The following is a 21,753-nucleotide window of genomic DNA, read 5'->3' on the forward strand; positions in this document are numbered from 1 at the left end:
CTGCAGCACTGGAGATCTATAGATGGAAGTATTCATCTGTTAAGTAAAATCACAAAATGCTACAGAATGCAAAAGATATAAAAACATAGATGGAAGTATTTTTTATCTAGGACATCCTATTGCTAAAAATACACTCAATTTTAATCCTGGATGAGGATTAAGGTTATTTATTATAAAAAGAGAAATAAAGAGTGAGAGAGAGAGCACAGATTACATCTAGTCCTCATAATTACTTTGTTCTCTGGAAATTATTTCTGCTATTTGTTGGTTTCTCATGATGCATAATAGGTCATAAACCTTAACAAATCTCTTTGCAGCAAGATCTCTTTTTAGCTAAAATCTCGCTGGTTCTGGGGTAACAGAATAGCCCCAGAATTCATTTTGTTACATTTAATACTATCTAGCATCTCCACATTATTTTGTGATTATTAAAACTGAAGAAGTGTGCCTCAGCAGCGTACATAACTATGGAAATTTTGAATTAATATTAGGAGTCATATTTAGTCCAAAACCTCCACACATCATGTTATATATCCCATCACATGAATGGGTCTTACATGAACGAGCACCTTAATGATTTAAACTGAGAGACACAAATTCCCGGGAGAAACAAACTGATGAAGAGAAGACCCTGCTGGGGGTAAGGGACACCCCCTGGGCTGCGGACTCAGCTTGTGTTTAAATGCGGGTGCTGTCACGTCAACAAGAGTTGGCAGAGTCCTGGTGGTGTTTGTGAGCACCAGGAACAGAGGTAGCCACAGGCTGAACAAAGGGATTCAGTTGGTTCCGTTGCCAGAACCCAAAGTCTTTTAGGGAAGGACGGTGCGTGATTATCAGAAAACTTCACTGGATCCTTCTACAGGACTGTTCACAGATATCACAGCTGGGCAGAGTGGGAACTAAGGGACAGGCTAGATTGTCTCACAGCAATAAAACCCAGATATATCTAGAAAACATGCCACTGCTGGAAAAACTGAAAGTGCCTTGCTCAAATGATAAACACTTGAATCCAGTGTTGCCACGAGCCAAATAGCTCTGACTGAGCTCTTAGTTTGGACATGAGCAGGCAGTTCTGCTGGTGGGCCATGTCCCCTCAGGCATCCCACTGAGTTACATGCTCCTTCAAGCCCCTGAGCCTCAAGAAAGGCTGGGACCTTCCCTGGAGGTCTCCTGCACATTTCCTATTCAGCTAAGGAAAAAAAAAAAAAGGACCAAGTGTCTCCAGTCTGTAGGGATAAGCTTTCATTAGAATACTGACCATCAAGGTTCACATCTGCTGTGTGAAGCAGATGAAAGTTTGAAATGCTTGCCTGCTTACTATGTCTGTGTAAAGCAATCCTTTCCCTTCAGGCGGGGCTTCCACAAAACCCCTTCGGCAGAGTCCCCCACTGGAGTCCCTCACCTCCTCGCTTTCTCATTATGCCAAGGTGTCCCTGGGGAATCCTGCCAGCTCCACCTCGTGCTCCAGACAGTCTCTACCTGGGTGCACTCAGTCTCCAATTCACACTGCCAGTTTATTTTTTTTGCACCTCAACTGAAGCTGGGGACAGCAGAACACAAAAATAGCCTCCCTTGGTATTCCAATAGATGGCACGTCACGTATGTGGCACTCCATTCAGAAATATATATGTGTGAATTTTTGATACGTGTACATGAAGCATTCAAGAAATATCTCAAAATTATTACTATCTAGGATTCTGACTGCCAGATGCCCCCTTGACTAACAGGTTACCTCTGACATGAACAAATGCTGGTTAAGTATATTAACCATCTGACACAAGTATACACATTACATGTCTGTGAACAGTAACGATGGCACTTCTACTTAATTCCTATTTTCAATGCATTGCACAAAATGAATTAATCTCCAGTGATCAGACTCACTGTGCAGACCAATCTACACAGATATCCTACCAGTAGCTAGCCAACTCTACTCCCAAAAACATCTGGAAGAGATGTATTTACTGTATGAGCATTAAATATTTACTGTAAGTTTAAGCCTCAGTATTTACTAAGAGTGTTAATAATGAATCAGCAACAATATTTTTCTTCTAAAAGGTTCCTGTTACAGGAGAAATCCATCATTAAAGAAATGGTCCATTTAAAACTGAGATTTTAATCGTATCTATCACTATTATTACAGCTATCTACAGATCTTTTTGATGGCACAACCTCAAGAAAAAGGGTGATAAAATACTGTTAATATATTTCCAATCCATCATAATTAATAACTAAAGGCAATAAGATGTAGAAAGTTAATTTGATTTCATGCATTTGAACATATCATTTTAGCATTTTTTTAATTGGCTGATTATTTCCTCCAACTTTTATAAAAATATATACATATTCTGATCAAGGATGATCAGAATTGTGTCTGACTTAAACTGTTCATGTTGTTTCCTTTAACCATGCACCAGATATGCATGCATTATCATATTAAATATATAAGGTCATACTTGTGCATTTTCAAAACTGCAGTATACTGAATAGACAGGGATCAGAATCTACTACAAAGTTACAGTTTATAGGACCATGTTGATTATATTAATGATGAACATATCAAAGAGAAAACAGGCCCTTATGACTTCTTATTGTTGAGTTGCACCACTACGTATTTTCTTTGTTTATTATCCTCTTTCTTCTTAGGGTGCAAGGCATACAAGAAATATCAGATTTCAATTGTTAGAACTTATTTCCTTTACTCTTCTTTTCAATATGTACCTGCAGCTGAAATTCATTGACTAAAAAGTATGTTCCTTCACACAAGATCATTATCCCAATTCTTTACTTACAGAGATTTAGAGCATAGATGAATACATTTTTGACAGAAAAGCAAAAAAATATATTTCAACATTTTTGCATTTTCTGAAAACAGAATTATTTCTCAAATCCCTACTACCACCTTTCTCTAGAACTTTCAGATTTTCATGGATCAACAAATGCAGGATCCAAGTCAATCCTACTTATTACTCAATAACATACCAAAGGGAAAAAAAAGGGCAACACCTTCTGACACACAAGCAATTAGAGGTTTAAAAGAATCAAGAAGCTACGAATCTTATTTTATTCCTAGGAAGAGGAATAAAAAAAATCTTAAGGGAAAGCGTTCAAACCCAGAAGTGTATACTATCACATGACACTTTTTTAGTTTAATACTTAACAATACTTTTTTGTTACCATTATTACTATGAAATAACACAGTTGGGGAAAATAGCATCAGCCTGGGAAAAGGTGTTCTCTTTTTCAACTGAAAACACCTTATAAAACAGACATTGAAAAATTAAGAAAAATTGAAAGTCTTCTCCCAGGAAACACAGGAGAAAATATTATCATTGTAGAACAAGTTCCTATATAGCACAATCATAAGACAACTACCATGCAACACAGCAGAGCAGCCACTGTGATCAGGTATCTGTAGCATTTCAGTTTAATACAATAAAAAAGTCAATAGCTTGGTTTGTGTCACTATTTTTTAACCAACCAAACTTTTCTTATGTATTCTCCATGCGTGATTTTATTTAAAATAACAATGAAAAAAATGACACAGCCTTCACTCACTGGAAAAAGAAAAAAAAGTTTTTTCCCATTATTTTAAAGCATCCATTTAGGGAGATCTAGCTTATAAGGTGTGAAATGTCAGAACTAAATTTGCTAGTATCTTCTACTGTGGAGGCACACCTTTAAAAGTAAAACAGAGACACTTACTAGAAAAATGCAGTCTATTTAAATACTAATTCAATGTGTACTTTTGGACAAAAAGAAAACCAGAAAAACAATTTCGACATTTTCCGTTTTAACTTTTTAGTGAGACTGATACAAGTCAAGTAGTAAAATGTTCCTCTTTCTTTCAGTCCTTACAGCACTGTATTCCCATCTGAAAAAGCAAGCTTTAATGACCATGGAGGTCAGGATGCCTCAGACAGTATCTGAGCCAGCAGGATACACAGAGACACTGGAAGAACCACCCACAGGCCCTCCCATTCCCGCTCTTTGACTTTATACCACCAGTTTAATTGGACCAGACAGAATATGAGGTTGTTAGTGTTAAAATGATAGAAATACAACATTGAGGGAAACAAACAAAAAGCTTAAAGTCAATCTGGTAGCTTTGTTTTTTGCTTTTGCTCTGTTTGAGCACTGAGCTGAAAAACAGCATAGTACTTGTTAGTGCTCTTTCTGAAGGATTCTCTGAAATTCTGGAATTCCTTCGTCCAAACTTGTGAGTCACAGAATTATTCCCTAGCAGAATTTAAGGAGTTTTTGTGTAAGCTTATAATGTGTGTAGTTACACTGAGGAAACGAGTAATAAAAATGGCGCAAAAGATCCTTTGCTCACCACACAAGTCAAAAGACACATGGATATGTCAAGCTGTGAGGAGCAAGTTCCTCTTGGCGGTCCTGCTTGAGCGGGGCAGTTGGATCAGATGAACTCCAGGGGTACCCTCCAACCTCGGCCATTCTGGGATTCTGTGTCTGCTATGTGTCTGCTATATTTTTTGTCAAGACAAATGGGCATATAGATAATAAGTCCTCGATTTAAATACCTTGAATGATTTACAGATTTCAAAGGCCAAAAAGGTGGTTCGTGAAAGCTTTATTCTGCCCCATACTTCCTGTATTAGACTATATAGTAGGATGCATGCATCTTCGCTTACGAAAAATCTATACAATATATGTTTACGCATACATAGACCATATCCATATCTCCAGTACATGAGATTAGGTAAGAGAAGGTGGAATAAAGCTCTTTTTTAAAAGCCTTATTGACCTTTGAAATCTTATCAATATTGAATTTTTTTAACACAAGTTCTTGCAGTGGAAGCAACTGTTACTCTCAAACATATTGCTGACATTTAATTAAAAAAAAAAAATATTCTAAATTATTCCTGTATTCTTTATCTTGAATCAGTTAAATTGAAACAAAGGTACTGAAAATACAAGACTGAAACTAGGATAACATGTCCAGCAGTAACGCTCCAGGGAATTAAAAGTTTGGTTTGTTTTGTTTAAATTTAGGTTCCATTATCCTACATGGAATTTCCAATATTGATTATGTGGGGTCTCCACAGAACACGATTACCCAGATTGCATGCTATTCAGGAGCCCATTATCACAGGTTAAGAAAGAAGGCTGCAGTAGCACTATTTTTTCTTGGTCATCAACTGTAGAATTGAATGACAGACAGTTTAAGGTTTGGCGAACAGGTGAACTAAACCTGGACAAACCAAGTAGCATAAGCAAGGGGTTACTGACTTAATGCTGCTCTAAAATTACAGAGGAAAAGAAAAACAACATCTGTCTAGTGACTCTGCTGCAGTCCAGCCATTAAATGAAGAAGGTCTGATCAGGTTAACTTCAGAGCACAAGCACCAGCTGCCGGCTTTTGTTCAAGTACAAAAAGCAACCGACCATTTTTGCCAGCTGGAGACTGAAAAACAGGTGCAAAAGTCACACACGTTGCTTCAGCAAAGCTGGTGAAGAGTAAGCTAATTTTAAGGATTTAATTAAAAAATTTTAACGCTTGGATTTGTTTGCAGTGAACTAACTTCCCAGAAAGCAAAGGAAAGCACTCTACATCTTATTTAAGATAGAATTTCTCAGTTTCTTGCTGGAGTTTTGTGGGGTTTTTTTGTTTTTTCTTTTATCTGCTGGAAGCAGCAGGTCTAGGCAGTGATTACTGAAAAGCTGCTTCCCTGATGCATACAACAGCAAATCTTTTAGGAAACAAATTACACTGAATACTACAGAGAGAGAACTTATCTGCTATCACTTTGCAATTTGCTATGTAATTTTACCTCCTTTTGATGATTTTTTTTTTTTTGGTTCCACAGCTGTATTTGTCGGAACTTACATAAATTAGACTTTTAATGGAAAATCTGACATGAGTTCTGTGAAAGGCATGTAAAACACTCCTGAAAATCCAGACATTTTGTTCTGACAATATTAACAACTTCTGTTAAACCCATTAGTACAGAGATGAATTGCACAGCATATGGGCTCAAGTTGTTACAGCTTAAATTAGCAATCCATTACGTATGAAAATTTTAAGCATATTTTAAAGGAACTAAATGAAAAGCACCCTGTAAAAAACACCTGACATACAATTAGGGAAGTGTTTTCAAGTTGTCGTTCTTTCCAAGGAGAATTCACTGACATTATACTAAAACAAAAATAATTTTAGTGTAACCGAGATCAGAAATGTGGATCGTTAGTATTTCAGCACTGATCATCCACATTACTTTCCGCAATCACATGCTACTAAGTTCAGTTAAATCAATTCTCTTTTATCTATAATGTATTTTACATCCTGATTTCCTCCCAGTTTTCCTTTATGTATGTAAACAGAGAAATGAGTAAGCAAACTGATCTATTCTGCACAACTAACATTCTTGGCAAACATGGGAAAATGGTGACAAAACTGTTTTTCATAATTTGCTCCCAACTCTTTTCACTTTAAATTTGGTCAGAAATTGTAATCCTAATGAAATCTGTAGAATTGTTGACTGATTACTAGAGAGAAATATGTGGCTTAATCTGGAACATGGATCTTCTACTTAATTCTGTCAATGTCATGCAAATTTCACTTAGTTCAATACACACAGAGCACTTCACAAAATAATTTCAAATCAAAGAAACTGCATTCACTTATTCAAGACTACTTTTGTACTCTAAAAAGTATCTCCTTTTCTATAAGGAGAAATAAACAGAGCTGCACAATTTCATATATCAGGTGTTTACAAAGGAAATGCATCTTTTTTGCATTACTTAAACAAATATTAGGAAAAATTAATGGAATGGAGAGAAGGAACTCAAACCCATTACTGTTTTGGCAATTAAAATGATGGTGTGTGGAAAAAAAACCTAGAAGGATCCAGAGCAAAAGTTTAGACACTCTATAAGAACTTGACAACACCTAGAAAACAGTCACCAAATTAAAAGCAAGCGGTCAATCCTGCCAGCTTTTCTCTAAGCACCTACATGACTTCTTTCTGAAATGCTAGCCAACATAAAATCTTGTACTAATAATATTCAGTGTTCTTTAAAAGTATATAGAAATGCTCAGTGCTCACGGTGAATAGGTTGCCACATTCACATGTTTCTGAATATTAAGGTAAAAAGAAGGAAAACACTTGTACTTTTTCTGTACACCATACAACAGCCAGTGGTTTTCAAACCCAGCCACTGCTGACATTATTACTAACATTATTAACACAGCGAATATCTCACTGCACAACTACATTTAAGCCTGAGTGGAATAACCAAACTAGCTCACAGTCCGCTTATCTGACAATGCTCCTGTTGAACGTGGTCTGTCTGCAACCATGTGAAAGGAGCGCAGGCTCAGGTGAGAAGTATGAAGAGCTAAACAATACAGAACATAGAAGAACTTAAAATACATATTTAAGTATGCGTTTTGACATATTAGAATAAAAATCATTGAGAAGTATATGCCTTTTAATGGATGTACCAGTTATTGCCAATTAATTTTGGAAGTGCACTGGAGAAGCTTCATGATTAACCTAGGATGCTTCCTAACTCCCACTATGTGAAATTAATGTTTTGGGATGTCCTTTTTTTATTTTAAACAAAGAGAAAACATATTAAGTTCTGCTATATATTTTCGAAACAGTCCTTAAAATATATTTGGTACTTACCTGAAAAGGTCAAGAACAGCTTCAAAGGCTTTGCCTGCAATATTACCTGGTCCTAGTAAGGACCTAATACATTCTTCTACAGCCACAAGTAACTACATCACATAAATCTTTTCTTAAACTAATCAAATTTAGCCTTTAAATTTTTATTGGGTTATTTTTCCCTCCAATAAGTCACACAAAAATATTTCCCAAAGCTTTACTCTACTGATGGCAAAAATCTTTTCCCAATCCAAGAGCATTTACAGGCAAGTTAAACCCATTCGGTCTTACCTACCATACTTCTATTCTGTCTCATATTCACTGTCCTCCAGTTCAAAGGTTATTCTTATTGTTTAAATTTACTGTATTTCTAGATATCAATTATAATTTCTTTAGCTTCTGTCCTTCTACTCTCTTTAGTCTTCTCTGACGAAATCTCAATTTATTTGATCATCCTCTGTGTGACTTACTTTGTGCCTGTCAGTTTGAATTTATCAAAGATGGGTAATGAACGGTACATAACATCCCAGGTGAGGTCTCATTAATACTACCAACTATCATTTAATCCTCCAACTCTACAGGAAATATCTTGAATCTAGGATCATGCTTGACTTTTCCTGGGCTTGGTACTTTGGTAACTCACATTTTACTATCCTTTCCAACTGATGCACCCCTAGCTTGTAGGAGCTAACTTCGGCCTTTTCAAGTAATTGCTAGGGGAAATCCCATAGGCAAGACTTCTAGAAGGAAAAGGGGCCCAAGAGAGCTGGATTGCATTCAGAGATTGCTTCTTCCACGCTCAGGATCAGAGCATCCCCACACGTAGGAAGTCGAGGAAGGGAGCCAGGAGGCCTGCGTGGTTGAATAGGGATCTGTTGGGTATGCTCAAGCAGAAGAGGAGAGTTTACAGGTCATGGAAGCAGGGACTGGCCACTTGGGAGGAATATAAGGCTGCTGTTAGAGGATGTAGGAAGGCAGCTAGGGTAGCCAAGGCCTCCTTAGAATTACATCTGGCGAGAGGGGTCAAGGACAGCAAAAAGAACTTTTTCAAATACATAGCAGATAAAACTAATACCAGAGGCAATGTAGGCCCACTGATGAATGGGGTGGGTGCCCTGGTGGCAGAAGACACAGAGAAGGCAGAATTGCTGAATGCCTTCTTTGTCTCTGTCTGCTCCGCTGGAGGCTGTCCTGGGGAACCCTGTACCCCTGAGATCCCGGATGAAGCCAGGTTAATGGAGGAGTTTGCTTTAGTCGATGAGGACTGAGTTAGGGACCAATTAAATAGTCTGGACATCCATAAATCCATGGGTCCAGATGGAATGCATCCGTGGGTGCTGAGGGAGCTGGCTGAGGTCACTGCTGGACCGTTCATCATCTTTGCCAAGTCTTGGGAAACAGGAGAGGTGCCCAAGGATTGGAGGAAAGCAAATGTCACTCCAGTCTTCAAAAAGGGCAAGAAGGAGGACCCGGGTAATTATAGACCGGTCAGCCTCACCTCTGTCCCTGGGAAAGTAATGGAACAGCTTATCCTTGGTGCCATCTCAAGGCACATCAAGGATAAGAGGGTCATTAGGGGCAGTCAGCATGGCTTTACCAAGGGTAAGTCATGCTTGACCAACCTCATAGCCTTTTATGAGAATGTAACAAGGTGGATGGATGATGGCAGAGCGGTGCATGTGGTCTACCTTGACTTCAGTAAAGCCTTTGGCACAGTCTCCCACAGCATCCTCACAGCTAAATTGAGGAGGTGTGGTCTAGACAATAGAGTAGTGAGGTGGGTTGCAAACTGGCTTAAGGAGAGAAGGCAGAGAGTGGTAGTCAATGGTGCGGAGTTTAGCTGGAGGCCAGTATCTAGTGGAGTGCCTCAGGGGTCAGTACTGGGGCCAATATTATTCAATATATTCATTAACGATTTGGACGAGGAAATTGAGTGTACTATCAACAAGTTTGCTGATGACACTAAGCTGGCAGGAGTGGCTGACACGCCAGAAGGCTGTGCTGCCATCCAGCGAGACCTGGACAGGCTGGAGAGTTGGGCGGGGAATAACCTGAGGAAATTTAACAAGGGAAAGTGTAGAGTCCTGCATCTGGGCAGGAACAACCCCAGGTTCCAGTATAGGTTGGGAAATTACATATTAGAGGGCAGTGTAGGGGAAAGGGACTTGAGGCCCTGGTGGACAACAGGACGACCATGAGCCAGCACTGTGCCCTTGTGGCCAGGAAGGCCAATGGCATCCTCGGGTGTATTACAACGGGGGTGGTTAGTAGATGGAGAGAGGTTCTCCTTGCCCTCTACTCTGCCCTGGTGAGACGCCATCTAGAATATTGTGTCCAGTTCTGGGCCCCTCAGTTCAAGAAGGACAGGGAACTGCTGGAGAGGGTCCAGCATAGGGCAACAAAGATGATTAAGGGAGTGGAGCACCTCCCTTATGAAGAAAGGCTGAGGGAGCTGGGTCTCTTTAGTTTGGAGGAGACTGAGGGGTGACCTTATTAATGTTTATAAATATATAAAGGGTGAGTGCCATGAGGATGGAGTCAGGCTCTTCTCAGTGGCAAACAATGACAGGACAAGGGGCAATGGGATCAAGCTGGAACACAAGAGGTTCCACATAAATTTGAGAAAAAACTTCTTCTCAGTGAGGGTGACAGAGCACTGGAGCAGGCTGCCCAGGGAGGTTGTGGAGTCTCCTTCCCTGGAGACATTCAAAACCCGCCTGGACATGTTCCTGTGCGACCTCACCTAGGCGTTTCTGCTCCAGCAGGGGGACTGGACTAGATGATCATTTGTGGTGCCTTCCAATCCCAATCATACTGTGATACTGTGAACTTACTATGGTAAAAATTCATGTAGAGAGTACAAGGCTCATCTAAACATACTGATGCTTAATTCATCAGATAAAGAAAGGTTTCTCTGTATACATAGATTAGTCAGGAATGTTGAGTCACCGAAAATAATTAACAAATTACTTTTTTTTCCATGTTGCTTTATCTAAATTATACCACTAGTTCTGCTTATAAGATATGTTACTTCCTAGGTATGTAGTAATATTTTGGAATTAATTTATTATATATATTCCAGTAGCTTTCAGAGACAGGCACTGTGAAAGCAATTTTACTTTTTATAGAAAGTTCCCATGTTCCTCATACAAACAAGACTAAGTGTTGGATACTCTCTCTCTGGCTTTCATAACTTTTCAACTACTGAAGAGATGGATATTGTCACATATGTCATTAGAGCATTTTCTTCATATATGGGAGCTTGGAGTTCAACACAGCAAAACTCAAACCAACGCAAGCACATATTTAGTTGAACTTAGGACACTTCCAGGACCTAAGAACGTTGCCGCTCCTGGCCCTAGGGAAGACTTTGCTGCAAGCACGTCAGCCTTTCAATACACCCCAGTGGACGCATCCAGGATGCACTGCTTTAGTAACAAATCAATGTCATCCTAAAACTTCTCTCACGCTACCCTAAGTGATTTAAAATAATAAAATGGAAAAGATCCAGAAGTCCTGGATTACTTCGGCACTTGGTTCACAGTACCACGCAAAAAGAGAGTGGAATGAAACTGTAGCAACCAATATTTTGTAGCCATTAGGAAAACAACCATGCTCTCACAACACAGCTCCCTTAGAAAAAATCTACCACAATATGCAGGTATGATAGAAATAATTTTCTCTGGGTGTTGTGTAGTACTTAAAGCACAGGCTACAGGTGTGCTATGAGGTCAGTGGGGACATCCCACCATTTCATAACATAAATGCAGCACCATCATCCTCACATCAAAACTCCATTGGCTTTCAATGGCTTTACACTCCTATGGGCTGAAGAACCAGGGAAGCTGGCGAATTCCCACTACCCAGGTCTCCAAGTTGAAGTCTGGACACCACCTTCTGCAGAGCTCCCAGACACACACCATCCTGCTCAGGTCCTGCCAGCTCTTCCTCCATGCACAGGGACCCACAGGGAACTGCCTGCATCCATCTCAGCTGAGGCACAGGCATTAGTGACCAATATGCCAGGACTTGATCCTAAGAGCTTTGCACATATTTGAAGGGGTAACTACGCATTCGCAAAGGACTCACTCCATCCTGCTCGCTATACTCATGTCCGGATTTAAGAGGTGATTTTGACCCTACGCAAATATTTCAAATGCGAAATCAGAAAGCTGATTTCACAAGAGCTCCCTGAATTTCTGCTGCAGCTAGAAGTGAAACACAGCAACCCATATAAATAAATGTAAAATTGCAATTAAAATTTCTAAATTAGATTTCCTGAAGCAGATAGAAGGACCTTGCATGCAAAAAGTCAAATTGTTAACCAAAGGCATTTTTATGAAATAAAGCTTTATTACAGTTTTATACCCTCCTCTACTTTTTAGCTCATTAATAGTTCTCAGTTCTAAACTAACTTATTTTATTGTCCTAATTTTGACAACAGTCTTGGGTTTCCTTGCTGGACTATCTTCGAAGAGCATATTCAGCTAGGGGGTGGGCAAGGCCTGGGTGTTAGGATTCCTGTTCTTCACCCCCTCCCCTAAGGAAGATTTTAAAATTGCATTTCAGTTATTTACATTAATATGTTTCCCAGTTAACTAACAACATTATAATAATAAATGATAAAAAGCATGGATTCTAACCACTTTGTCCTCCTTTGGGAGAGCATCCAAGGAAGCAGAATAAAAAGAGAAAAGAAAAAAATAAGAGAAAAAGAATAAAAGAGGCAAGTATTAATAGACAGATTTCAAAGAAATGCAATTCCTCTACAGAGACAAAATCATAAAATTTTCAAAGGAAAAAAAAAAGCTTTGAATAAAAATATTACATTATTGCATATGTAGAAAACATGTTTTCCCACCCTAACCCCCAGAAGCATAAACCATGTAACAAACAAAACGCAAGTTACAAATGAATGGACACGTTTCCACTTCTGTGACTTGAAACAGTGGGTGAAAAACAATTAAAATTTATTCGGTTTTTTTCTGCGTAAATACAATATGCTGTATCATATACACTCCAATTAACAGTATAACGTATTGAAGTAAACTGTATTTTCATAGACTTGCTCTAATGCCACCACCTGCAGGTTTTGCAATGTATTGCATCTATTTATATTAAAATATGAATATATGATTTTTTTTTTGTCCAACACAACTACATAATTTTTTCAGAATGTGAATTTAATTTAATGGACTCACAAGTACATCAGGGCTATGGAAAAGTTCCAAAATAAAGATGAAATGGGCATTTTTCTGAGGTTATGTTTGGGTTTTTTTGGTTTACATGAAATTTAAGAAGGCCTATTCAATTGATATTTAGCTCAAAGCAAAAAGGCCATAAAGTAATGGCTGTGAACATGATTATCTGCTATAAAATTTGTGACCATTTTTAACCGAGTTTATTTTGATACGAAGAACATGGATGCACTTCCTCTACCAAAGACGGGCACCTCATCTCATGACAGATAACAAAACTATTCATACAGTAAAAGGATATTTGCAAAATGTTTTATAACACCCCATAGCACTAGACAATTAGCCAAAAATAATCACGGGATAATGGTCTTCCAAATATAGATCCTACCGCTCACGTGCAAGTGAGTGGTCAGTTCCCTATAAGAGACTGATGGAACAGAGGGGATTCCCGGACACTCTGCGGTTTTGTGGACACGCTGCTGCAGCTAAATGCACGCGGGTCAGAGGGAGGAAGATTTATCTTGCTTGCCTGAAACTAGCATATTTAATCTAGATTAATCTATAGTTTTACTTTCAAATAAATTTAAAATAAGTTGACATAACACTCTCACTGTGGTAAGAAAAGTGGTTGGGTCTTTTTTCTAACCAAAATTGGACTGATTTTATGTAAGAGAAATCTATAAATGTATATGAAAAGCTCTATAAAAATAAATCTAAAATGAAATGAGAGTTCAATAAAAATTTATCAATGTGGAGTTGTACCTAAGCAAAAGGGTTCATTCTTCCATTCCATGAAAAAAGGTATGTTTTTTTCAAGCCATCACTCAGTAGAACTACACACTATGTATTCTTTTTTTTCATTAACTCTGTGAATCGTAAGTATCTCCACAATCATTAAATACGTTGTTCTACTTCATACACACCTCATAATGAAGTAATGAATGAGACACTTCAGTAAAATGAAGCATGAAATGCCAGACTTAAGGTGAACAATCTACAGTGTAACAATGTCAAGGAGGCTTTTTCTTAAGAGTACACATCAGAAGACTTACATTGTTTGATCGCAGAGAGACACGACCTCCACATCGAGCACAAAACTTGGTCCGGCAATAAGAGCATAAATGGCCACAACCATCTGCAAACTTTGTTTTATGACAGATTCCACATGTTGGAGCATCATCCTTGTGCTCTCCCTGGTAACGGCGGGCTTCTTCCCCTATCTTTCTTACTTGCTCTTTATAGCTTTCAAATTGTTGATGCAACCTCCTGCATAGATGAGAAAAAAGTTTATATAGCAAGAATAGGAGGAAATACTACTACTGTGTATTTCTTTCTTTCAGTTTATAGCTCTACCTAACATTCTTGGCATGTTCACAACAATAAATGTACCTCATATCAAGTACACACTGCACATGGAAGGTTGTATAGGAGAATCTAAAGGAAAAAATAACAGACATATGTATTCCCATTAGGTTTACTTCAAAGCTTGTGAGCAAATCATTTCATTTAAACAAAAATTAATGCAAATACAAAAAGATGGCAAAGAATGCATAGTCTTAAACAGAAGTATCTACCATGTACAGAATACAAGCAGAAATACGATTGCCTGAGCAAACTTGCATTGCTTTTTAATCAATGTTATTTACACAGATGGTGTAATAAAAAATATACATATATGAATCAGTCTTCATTTACAGTTTTGAAGATCAAAATTACTAAAACATGTAACTTAAAGATTTCAACAGGCGCTCTACTATCACACTGGCCCTACAAGAATCTGACAACAAATTTCTATGTCAAATAGATATATTAACAATCTGCAGCACTCTCTCTTGCCAAGTATGAGAGACTATGTAAGGTTTGCTGTCCCTCATTACAGACATTTCTTCCATCTTAGCTGTAGGAGTATATAGGAGTATTGGCAGATATATAGACTGATTTTCAAAGAAGTAGCACTTCTCCAGCTGCCCAGAATAACTAACAGCCTGACACTATGCCAACCAACTGGCTAAACCTCCTGCTACCCGAAAGAGCCACCTTCTCATCATGAACTCAGGTAGGTGCACAAAGCCCTGCAGCCTTCACTTCCCCTTCTATCAGTAAGGAATAATAATAATTAGATATTTAATTATAACATCTTTCATATGATTATGACATTACATCTGAGGAAAATTATGTTCTGTTGGTTTCTATGAGATTTTGTTGTCAAGGGGAAAGTTTCTGAGGGGAACAAGCTACGGGTCCAGGCACTTCACAAAAGGGCAATCCAGCTCCTCTCCTGCTCCTGGCTGCACGCTGTCACTGTTCCTTAGGCACTGATTGTGACATTCACCTGATCCCTCTCAGTGAGCTAACCCATGGCCCTGAACCAATAGAAAATTAATTCTCCCGCACCCACCCCCCCAAAAAAAAGGATTTGTCTTCCTTTTTTTTTTTTTTTCCTGAATCACTCCACTCTGAGCAGCGCACTGGAGACCTGGGAGGAAGGTAGGACCCAAGGAAAAGGACCAGTGGACATCAGGACCATCCTTTAGCAGCAATGAGCAGCAAGCTTGGCTGTCAGGTGAAAGCCCCCCCTGAAGTTTAATTAGAAGGATCATAATTCAGCTCTTTTAACTATCTTGTTATTCATCAAATCACACAATAAAGCAAAATTTCTATAGGTGCACAAGGACAGCACTGCAACTCTTGACCTTTATTTCCATGAGCTTGAGCAAAGACCTCAGGCAGCCCCCGTGGCAGAGCACAGTGCAGCACACTGAACAACTCGTCCTTTCACCATTTATGTGGAACACACAGGCTTTTCACCCACATTTTTTGTGTGTGTGGTGAACTTGTTTTGACTTTTAAGGTGTAAGTAAACAGTGTTAACTGCATGAAATACTGTTTTGGTGAAGTGGGTGTTTTCACTTTAAGATTATATTCAAGCCTGGAAAATGATAATACAACTTAACTAACAGGTAAAACATATATTCTGTTTGGACTGGAATATCGCTGCTCATAACTACATAAACCGACCAGTTCCCACTCTAAAAACAGTGATTTCATACGGGCACATCCTAGTGAGGATGCAGCAACAGCAAAAGCTAAGCCAAATAATCTCTTCTCCCTTACCACAAACATGACGCATTACCCTTAATACTTTATGCTAATGAAAATCTTGGCAGAAGTAGCAAAGAGGTTCTTTTGTTTTATTTTTTACTAACCTGCTTAAAGAACCTTTGTAATATTAAGATGAGAAAAGTGGGGCAAAAGAATTAGGCAAAGTACTGGAGAAACATAATACTTTGGGCCACATTATTGGATTACACATATGATTTAATCTATCTTACACAGCTGCTCACTTATAATGCACAGAAACAACCAAAGACACCCAAGAATTTGTATAATAGCCAGCTTAAAGAACACAATTAAATAATAGAGAGGTCTGGAGGTAAATCTTTTATTGCATCCAATGTTCTGTTAAAATATGGAACCATGGAAACTAAATTCAGTTCTCTTCCACTACAGAAAGACTGAAAGCTCTGGCTCTTTAGTAACACAGAAAGGGGCAATAACAGCAAGCACTGTGACTCTTCCTGTTCTTTTCCAATTTGAGAGTCTAAATCTGAATTTTTTTCCATCTCATATGAAGCTTACGGATTGTATTAATACAATGATGTTTTGCCCCTCTGTGTGCACGAAGAGGTAGATGAACATATTGGCAACTAAGCAAAACCTAAGTGAGAGGAGATCCCATTTATTTATAAATGAGGTGCTCTTATTTATAGATTTCTTATTTTCTGCATCAGTGTAAGACCGGCCTTTTTTACCATCAGGGGTTCAAAACCCAGTTCTCATCTTGCACGTCATACGCCGCCTTACTGGAGAAATCCCAAGATTTTATCTACAGTGGGAATGAAACTGGACAAAATGGTTGCAGAATTCATAGAGCAGAAAGAATCTTTCCCAGCCCATGATAGTTCAGGTTCAGTTACTCCTTTTAAAGTTTTGAACCATCTTTCCCACCTTCTGGAGGAATGACAGGATCCCTGTATCTCTGACTATTCTATAATGGCGACAGGAAATCCCTCTCAACAGGTTTGCCTTATATATTACAGAAGTATTATTTGCCTTACACAGAAGTATATCAAGTATTCTCTGAAGCAAGAACAAAAACACAGATGAACACTTCAAGTTTGGTCCTTAACTTCCAGGCTCTAGAGCACATTTTCATCAGATGCAAGGAAAATGTACGTCTATTAATTGGTCCTCAATGTAAACAGGCACCTAAAGGTTAGGTTAGAGACTTCATAACAGCATGTAACATAAAGGCTTGGAGATCTCCAACAGAAAGCAACCAGGCTACTGCATAAAAGAAATAGGTGCATATATCCACACCACTTTTCATCATGTACCCCAAAATTGAGCTAGTTCTACTACTGAGGTCATGGCATAGCCAAAAAGAGAGGTTTCCTCTCCCATCCAGCCTCCAAAGACAAAGGTGGGAAAAACAAAACAAAACAATACAAAATACTAGAAAGAAAAAAAAAATAGATGAAAACATTCCAGGGCTTAACATTGGACATATATGTCAGAATGAAGAAGTTTCATAGAAGCTTTCCTTCAAAAGTGAGAAATAGAGGAGGCAGAAGATGGCCAGAAGGGGCAACGCCTTCGCGTACATTGGGATGCAAGCATGAAATCTAATTCATTCAGATTTTATGCTCTCTATTAATAAATAATTGCTAAAATCAACTTCCTTATGTGCTCTGGAACAACACAGTAACAAATACAGCAAAATTCAGTATTTAGTTTTAAAATGTTGACCAGAAAAAAGATCTACCAAATATTCTTCTTATTAAAATTAATATTTATGTTTGAAATTGATATATTGAACAGATTTCATTGAGTTTTTATTCTACAATAGAAAAAAACTTAATGGTAAAAAATATCTCCCAATAATAGTATTTTGTAAGAGCTTTTGTTGTTCATGGTTCGTTTGGGGTTTTTGAGGTTGTGACTTTAGCAGACAGTACATAAAAGTTAACAACCACTCTTGTTACTCAATTTAAATGTCCTTTGACATCAAGCTGCAAACCTTTGATTCCACTTAAAAGAAAATGTGTTTATTTATCTGTTCCTTAGGATTTGATCCTTGAATTCACAAAATCTATCAGCAGCAGTTGCATAAGAAAATAAGTAGGAACTGTTAGATACAAAATTTGAATTTGTTAAAAAAAACATCCCTCCAGGTGTAGATGTAAGAAAACATTAAAATTCTCATAAGTTCACATATTTTAAATATATAATATGGTACCATTAATATTTTAAATATTTATATATTTACATTTTAATATTGCTGAACTAGAAGTCCGTTTATTTTTGTTCTGTATCATTCTAGCCACATTTCTTGCTTAATGGATCTACCTTCTTTAACATACTGTCTCAATGTAATAAAACTTTGGGTACCTCCAAGAGCACCTCTTTATAACACTTAGATGTGGAATTTCATCCTTTGCTGGAAACACTGAAGTGTCTGCACCTTTGGAACTGTTCAGATCACCAACAGCATCATCTGACAGCCTAAGGCTTCAGTATTGCTTCACCTTTTACTACACAGTTAACTTACCAGGCAGGAAAAACCTCTCCACACATTGGACTAAAACCATTCTCCTCTTCATGGAGAAACAATATAAAAAACCATTACAAATGCAACATACCACAGAGAAGTCGAGAAACTTGAAGGACAAGCTTCCTCCAACATTATTATTGCCTTACTTTCCTTGTGCAGACCCGCACACTCTTAACAAAACAGCTGCCCCTACCTGCATGTATGTGTATGACCAAGAAAAGATCACTTGGCACATTAGATCTCATATGATTAAAAAAATATCCTTTATTGCTAAAATTCTGGAATAGCTGCTGGGAAAGGCACATGATAGCACCACGACTATGACTCCATTTCTAATCTCTTAAGCATCAGCCTCAGTACCGTACCACATGTATGGGAGATGTTGGCACCACCGCTGGTAGTGCAAGACAAGAACCAATACACAGTTTTCATGTGTACACAGACTTAACCTGTTCACTTTTACAGCAGGACACTATAACATACATTAAGGTTTCTAGGGTTGTTTCCCAAGAAAGTGTAGTGACTTCCTCCACCCATTTTTCTTCAAAGGCATTTCACACACAAAAAAAGGTTTTAGCTGTATGTCATACCTATACCACATTTTCATTTGAATATGCAACATTTTACATTATTAGTGTAAACTAGTAAAAAAAAAAGAAGTTACTTATGGGCAATTCTGCAAAGCTTTACTCATGTCTTCATGTACTTACTGAAAACTGTAAGCCTGGGAAGACACTTGTGTCATAAACATCTTACACATCTCAAACCTTTCAGACAGTTCCCTGATACAATTAAGAGGACAATGGATATTGAGGTAAACTCTAATATTGACTGATCAGAAAGTGGAGTATCAAACCGTGCAGAAGTTGTTATTTATGTTGTTGGGTTTTTTTGAGTTGGCCCTAGATGTGTATTTATACTGCTGCAATCATCTCCATTAAGCAGATATTACAATTATTATTATTATTATTATTATTATTATTATTACAATTAATTTTTTATTAAAAGACTATGTTACTGGTGGTTTTTTTCTCATTTTCTTTTACATTTCTAGTGTAGACCTATCTGAAACGTTTGCACATATATACTGAAGATTAAAAAGTGACAAAATAATGCACTTGCATGTGTATGCTCTGTCTGCACAGATTTTTCTAAAAATGCCAAAGATTTGGGTCACCTTTATGCAGTTACATTTTAAATTATTTTTAAGTGTAGCATGAAATCATATGCATTTATTTACCTAAAAGTCCAGCAGATGGCACTACAGATTGCAGTTTCAACCCTCTCAGTTGAACTCGAATAATTCAGTCTCGGAATCTTAAAACACTTGATTTAACATTATAAGAATATTATGCCGTCATGAATTCATGTCAGTAGAAAAAGTGCCACTTACTAAGTGACATAGACTTAAGTAACTATGCACCAGTGGCTATTGCATGTATGAAAAAAACTTAAGTAAAAAGCAATATTTTGCCTTGTTCAGTCATGCCACAGAAACACATAATCACGCTAAGCATCATCCCTTTCTCCTCCACATGCCAACATCTCTTCTTCCTCCCTGTTCTATTGACGCAAACACAAATCTGACCATGCTTGTAACTCATAGGTCTGTTTCTCTCCCTCACATTTGTCTCCTTCTGCCCAAACCTAAGTGTTTGGTGTAGATTTCCCACTCCTGTCATGGGTGATCTGTACATCAAACTCTATAAACTGAAACTGAGATCTCTGCACACCCCCAGCAAACCTTAACCATCACCTCCACTCTGCCTGTCAGACAGGACCAATAACTGGTGTGTCCCACTGGACTCCGATCTATTTAGACCTTTACCTCAAAATGCTATACAAGCTGCAGAGATTAATTTTTCAAATGAATAAAACACACGTTTAGCTGATTTCATATCCATCCAGCTTAAAACATTCAGCTATCAGCAGATCATCCCTCAATTCCTTTTCTTGCCAGTGCAAGCCTGTCCTCCTGACAGTCTAATCAGATGCTTGCAAGAAATACAATTTAATTTGCTTTACCTTTCTCTCTGTATTCCTCCGATGAGCCCCCTTTTCTACTGCATAAAACATAAATGGCTTATCTTCACCTTCAAAGACTTTCACAGCCTATTTCCACCCTGCCTGTCATTTCCCATTCAGTACTGAGACGCTTCTGCTCAAGTTAAACTTTCAAGCACAAATCTTTGCTGTTTTTTCCTTGTTACCCCTAACATGGGAGTATTAGTAACAACATCATCCCACTATCCTTCTTCAGATTGTCCTTTGCCTTGATGCCCACAAAGATCTTGACAAAAATTAGGTTACCGGTAGGTTAAAACTTTTACTTATCAGGCCAGACAATACAGAATCCCCTGTCTGCTCCTATTATTTATTATTTGCTTAATACTTACAACACAGGCTGCCCTTTTAGCAAAGACTGCCGTTCTTTCAATGGCCGTTAAAAACCCTCTTTCAGAAGGGTTATAGTCCATGACAAGTGCTTCCAGGCAATATGGTAATACAAATCTCCCAACATTATTTAGAAATTCATGAAGTTACTTTTTAAAATTTCTTTTTAATCATTTTATGATTCCAGTAATACACCTTGTGGTTTCAGACTCTCAGGCAATATACTCATCCTTTTCTCCATGTCCATGAGGGACAAAGCGTTTTTAGTGCATGTTAGCATTTTCCTGCATGCCCATGACCCTAGGAACCAGGAGCAGCACAACCATAAAGCATTTCATTATGAGACATGTGATAAAGTTCAGACTTGGCCAAGGTGAAGGTTTCACTTGCAGACCACACACAGGAGTTTAGAGCTGGCCAGCACCACTGGAATTAAAAGTTGTACACATGTAACAGATACTTATGCCTTCTGTCCAAGTTATCTTAATTCCAATTCGCTTGTATAAAGTCTTATGAAGTGCATGCTACTGGTCAGCATCCTAACAAGACTGTACAGGTTGAGGCAAAAAAGCTCCACAGCTTGGTTAGAAAGTCCCCCTCCTCACCACATCAGAGCAGAGGGACACCAGCAAAGTGGCACGGACTGCGGCTTTATTCACGAGGCTCTTATCTGGTGCCTTTTCATCAGCAGTAACAGGCATTTGCAAGATAACATTTTACTAAGGACAGGTTTTCTGTAAGCATATAAATGAGCTCATTAAATAACTTGCATAAAATGTCATTTTTCAGCTTCCTGGAAGTTTCCTAATGTAGGTTACTGGAAAACTTCATTTTCATATACTTCTATTTGCTGGTTTGGGTTGGTTTTTTTTTAAATAACCACAGCCCACAAGCCGAATTCCACCCTACAAAA

General features: G+C 38.1%; 1 protein-coding gene across 49 annotated transcripts in view; it reads right to left on the reverse strand.

The window, feature by feature from the left end:
• RIMS1 (regulating synaptic membrane exocytosis 1) overlaps positions 1-21,753 on the reverse strand; it is a 316,668-nt gene that overhangs the window by 189,671 nt on the left and 105,244 nt on the right. For 45 of the 49 annotated variants that reach the window (XM_071806897.1, XM_071806904.1, XM_071806877.1 and 42 more), the window contains exons 2-3: positions 13,885-14,098; positions 12,278-12,289 (exon numbers count right to left, since the gene is read on the reverse strand). The exons of 1 other annotated variant lie outside the window; for it this stretch is intronic. In XM_071806897.1, the coding sequence (XP_071662998.1) occupies positions 12,278-12,289; positions 13,885-14,098 (226 nt within the window). The remainder of the gene's footprint in view (positions 1-12,277; positions 12,290-13,884; positions 14,099-21,753) is intronic. 3 more of the 49 variants (XM_071806881.1, XM_071806874.1, XM_071806907.1) reach the window with 1 other exon arrangement.

Source organism: Patagioenas fasciata, chromosome 3, assembly GCF_037038585.1.
Source record: "Patagioenas fasciata isolate bPatFas1 chromosome 3, bPatFas1.hap1, whole genome shotgun sequence".
NCBI lineage: Eukaryota > Metazoa > Chordata > Aves > Columbiformes > Columbidae > Patagioenas > Patagioenas fasciata.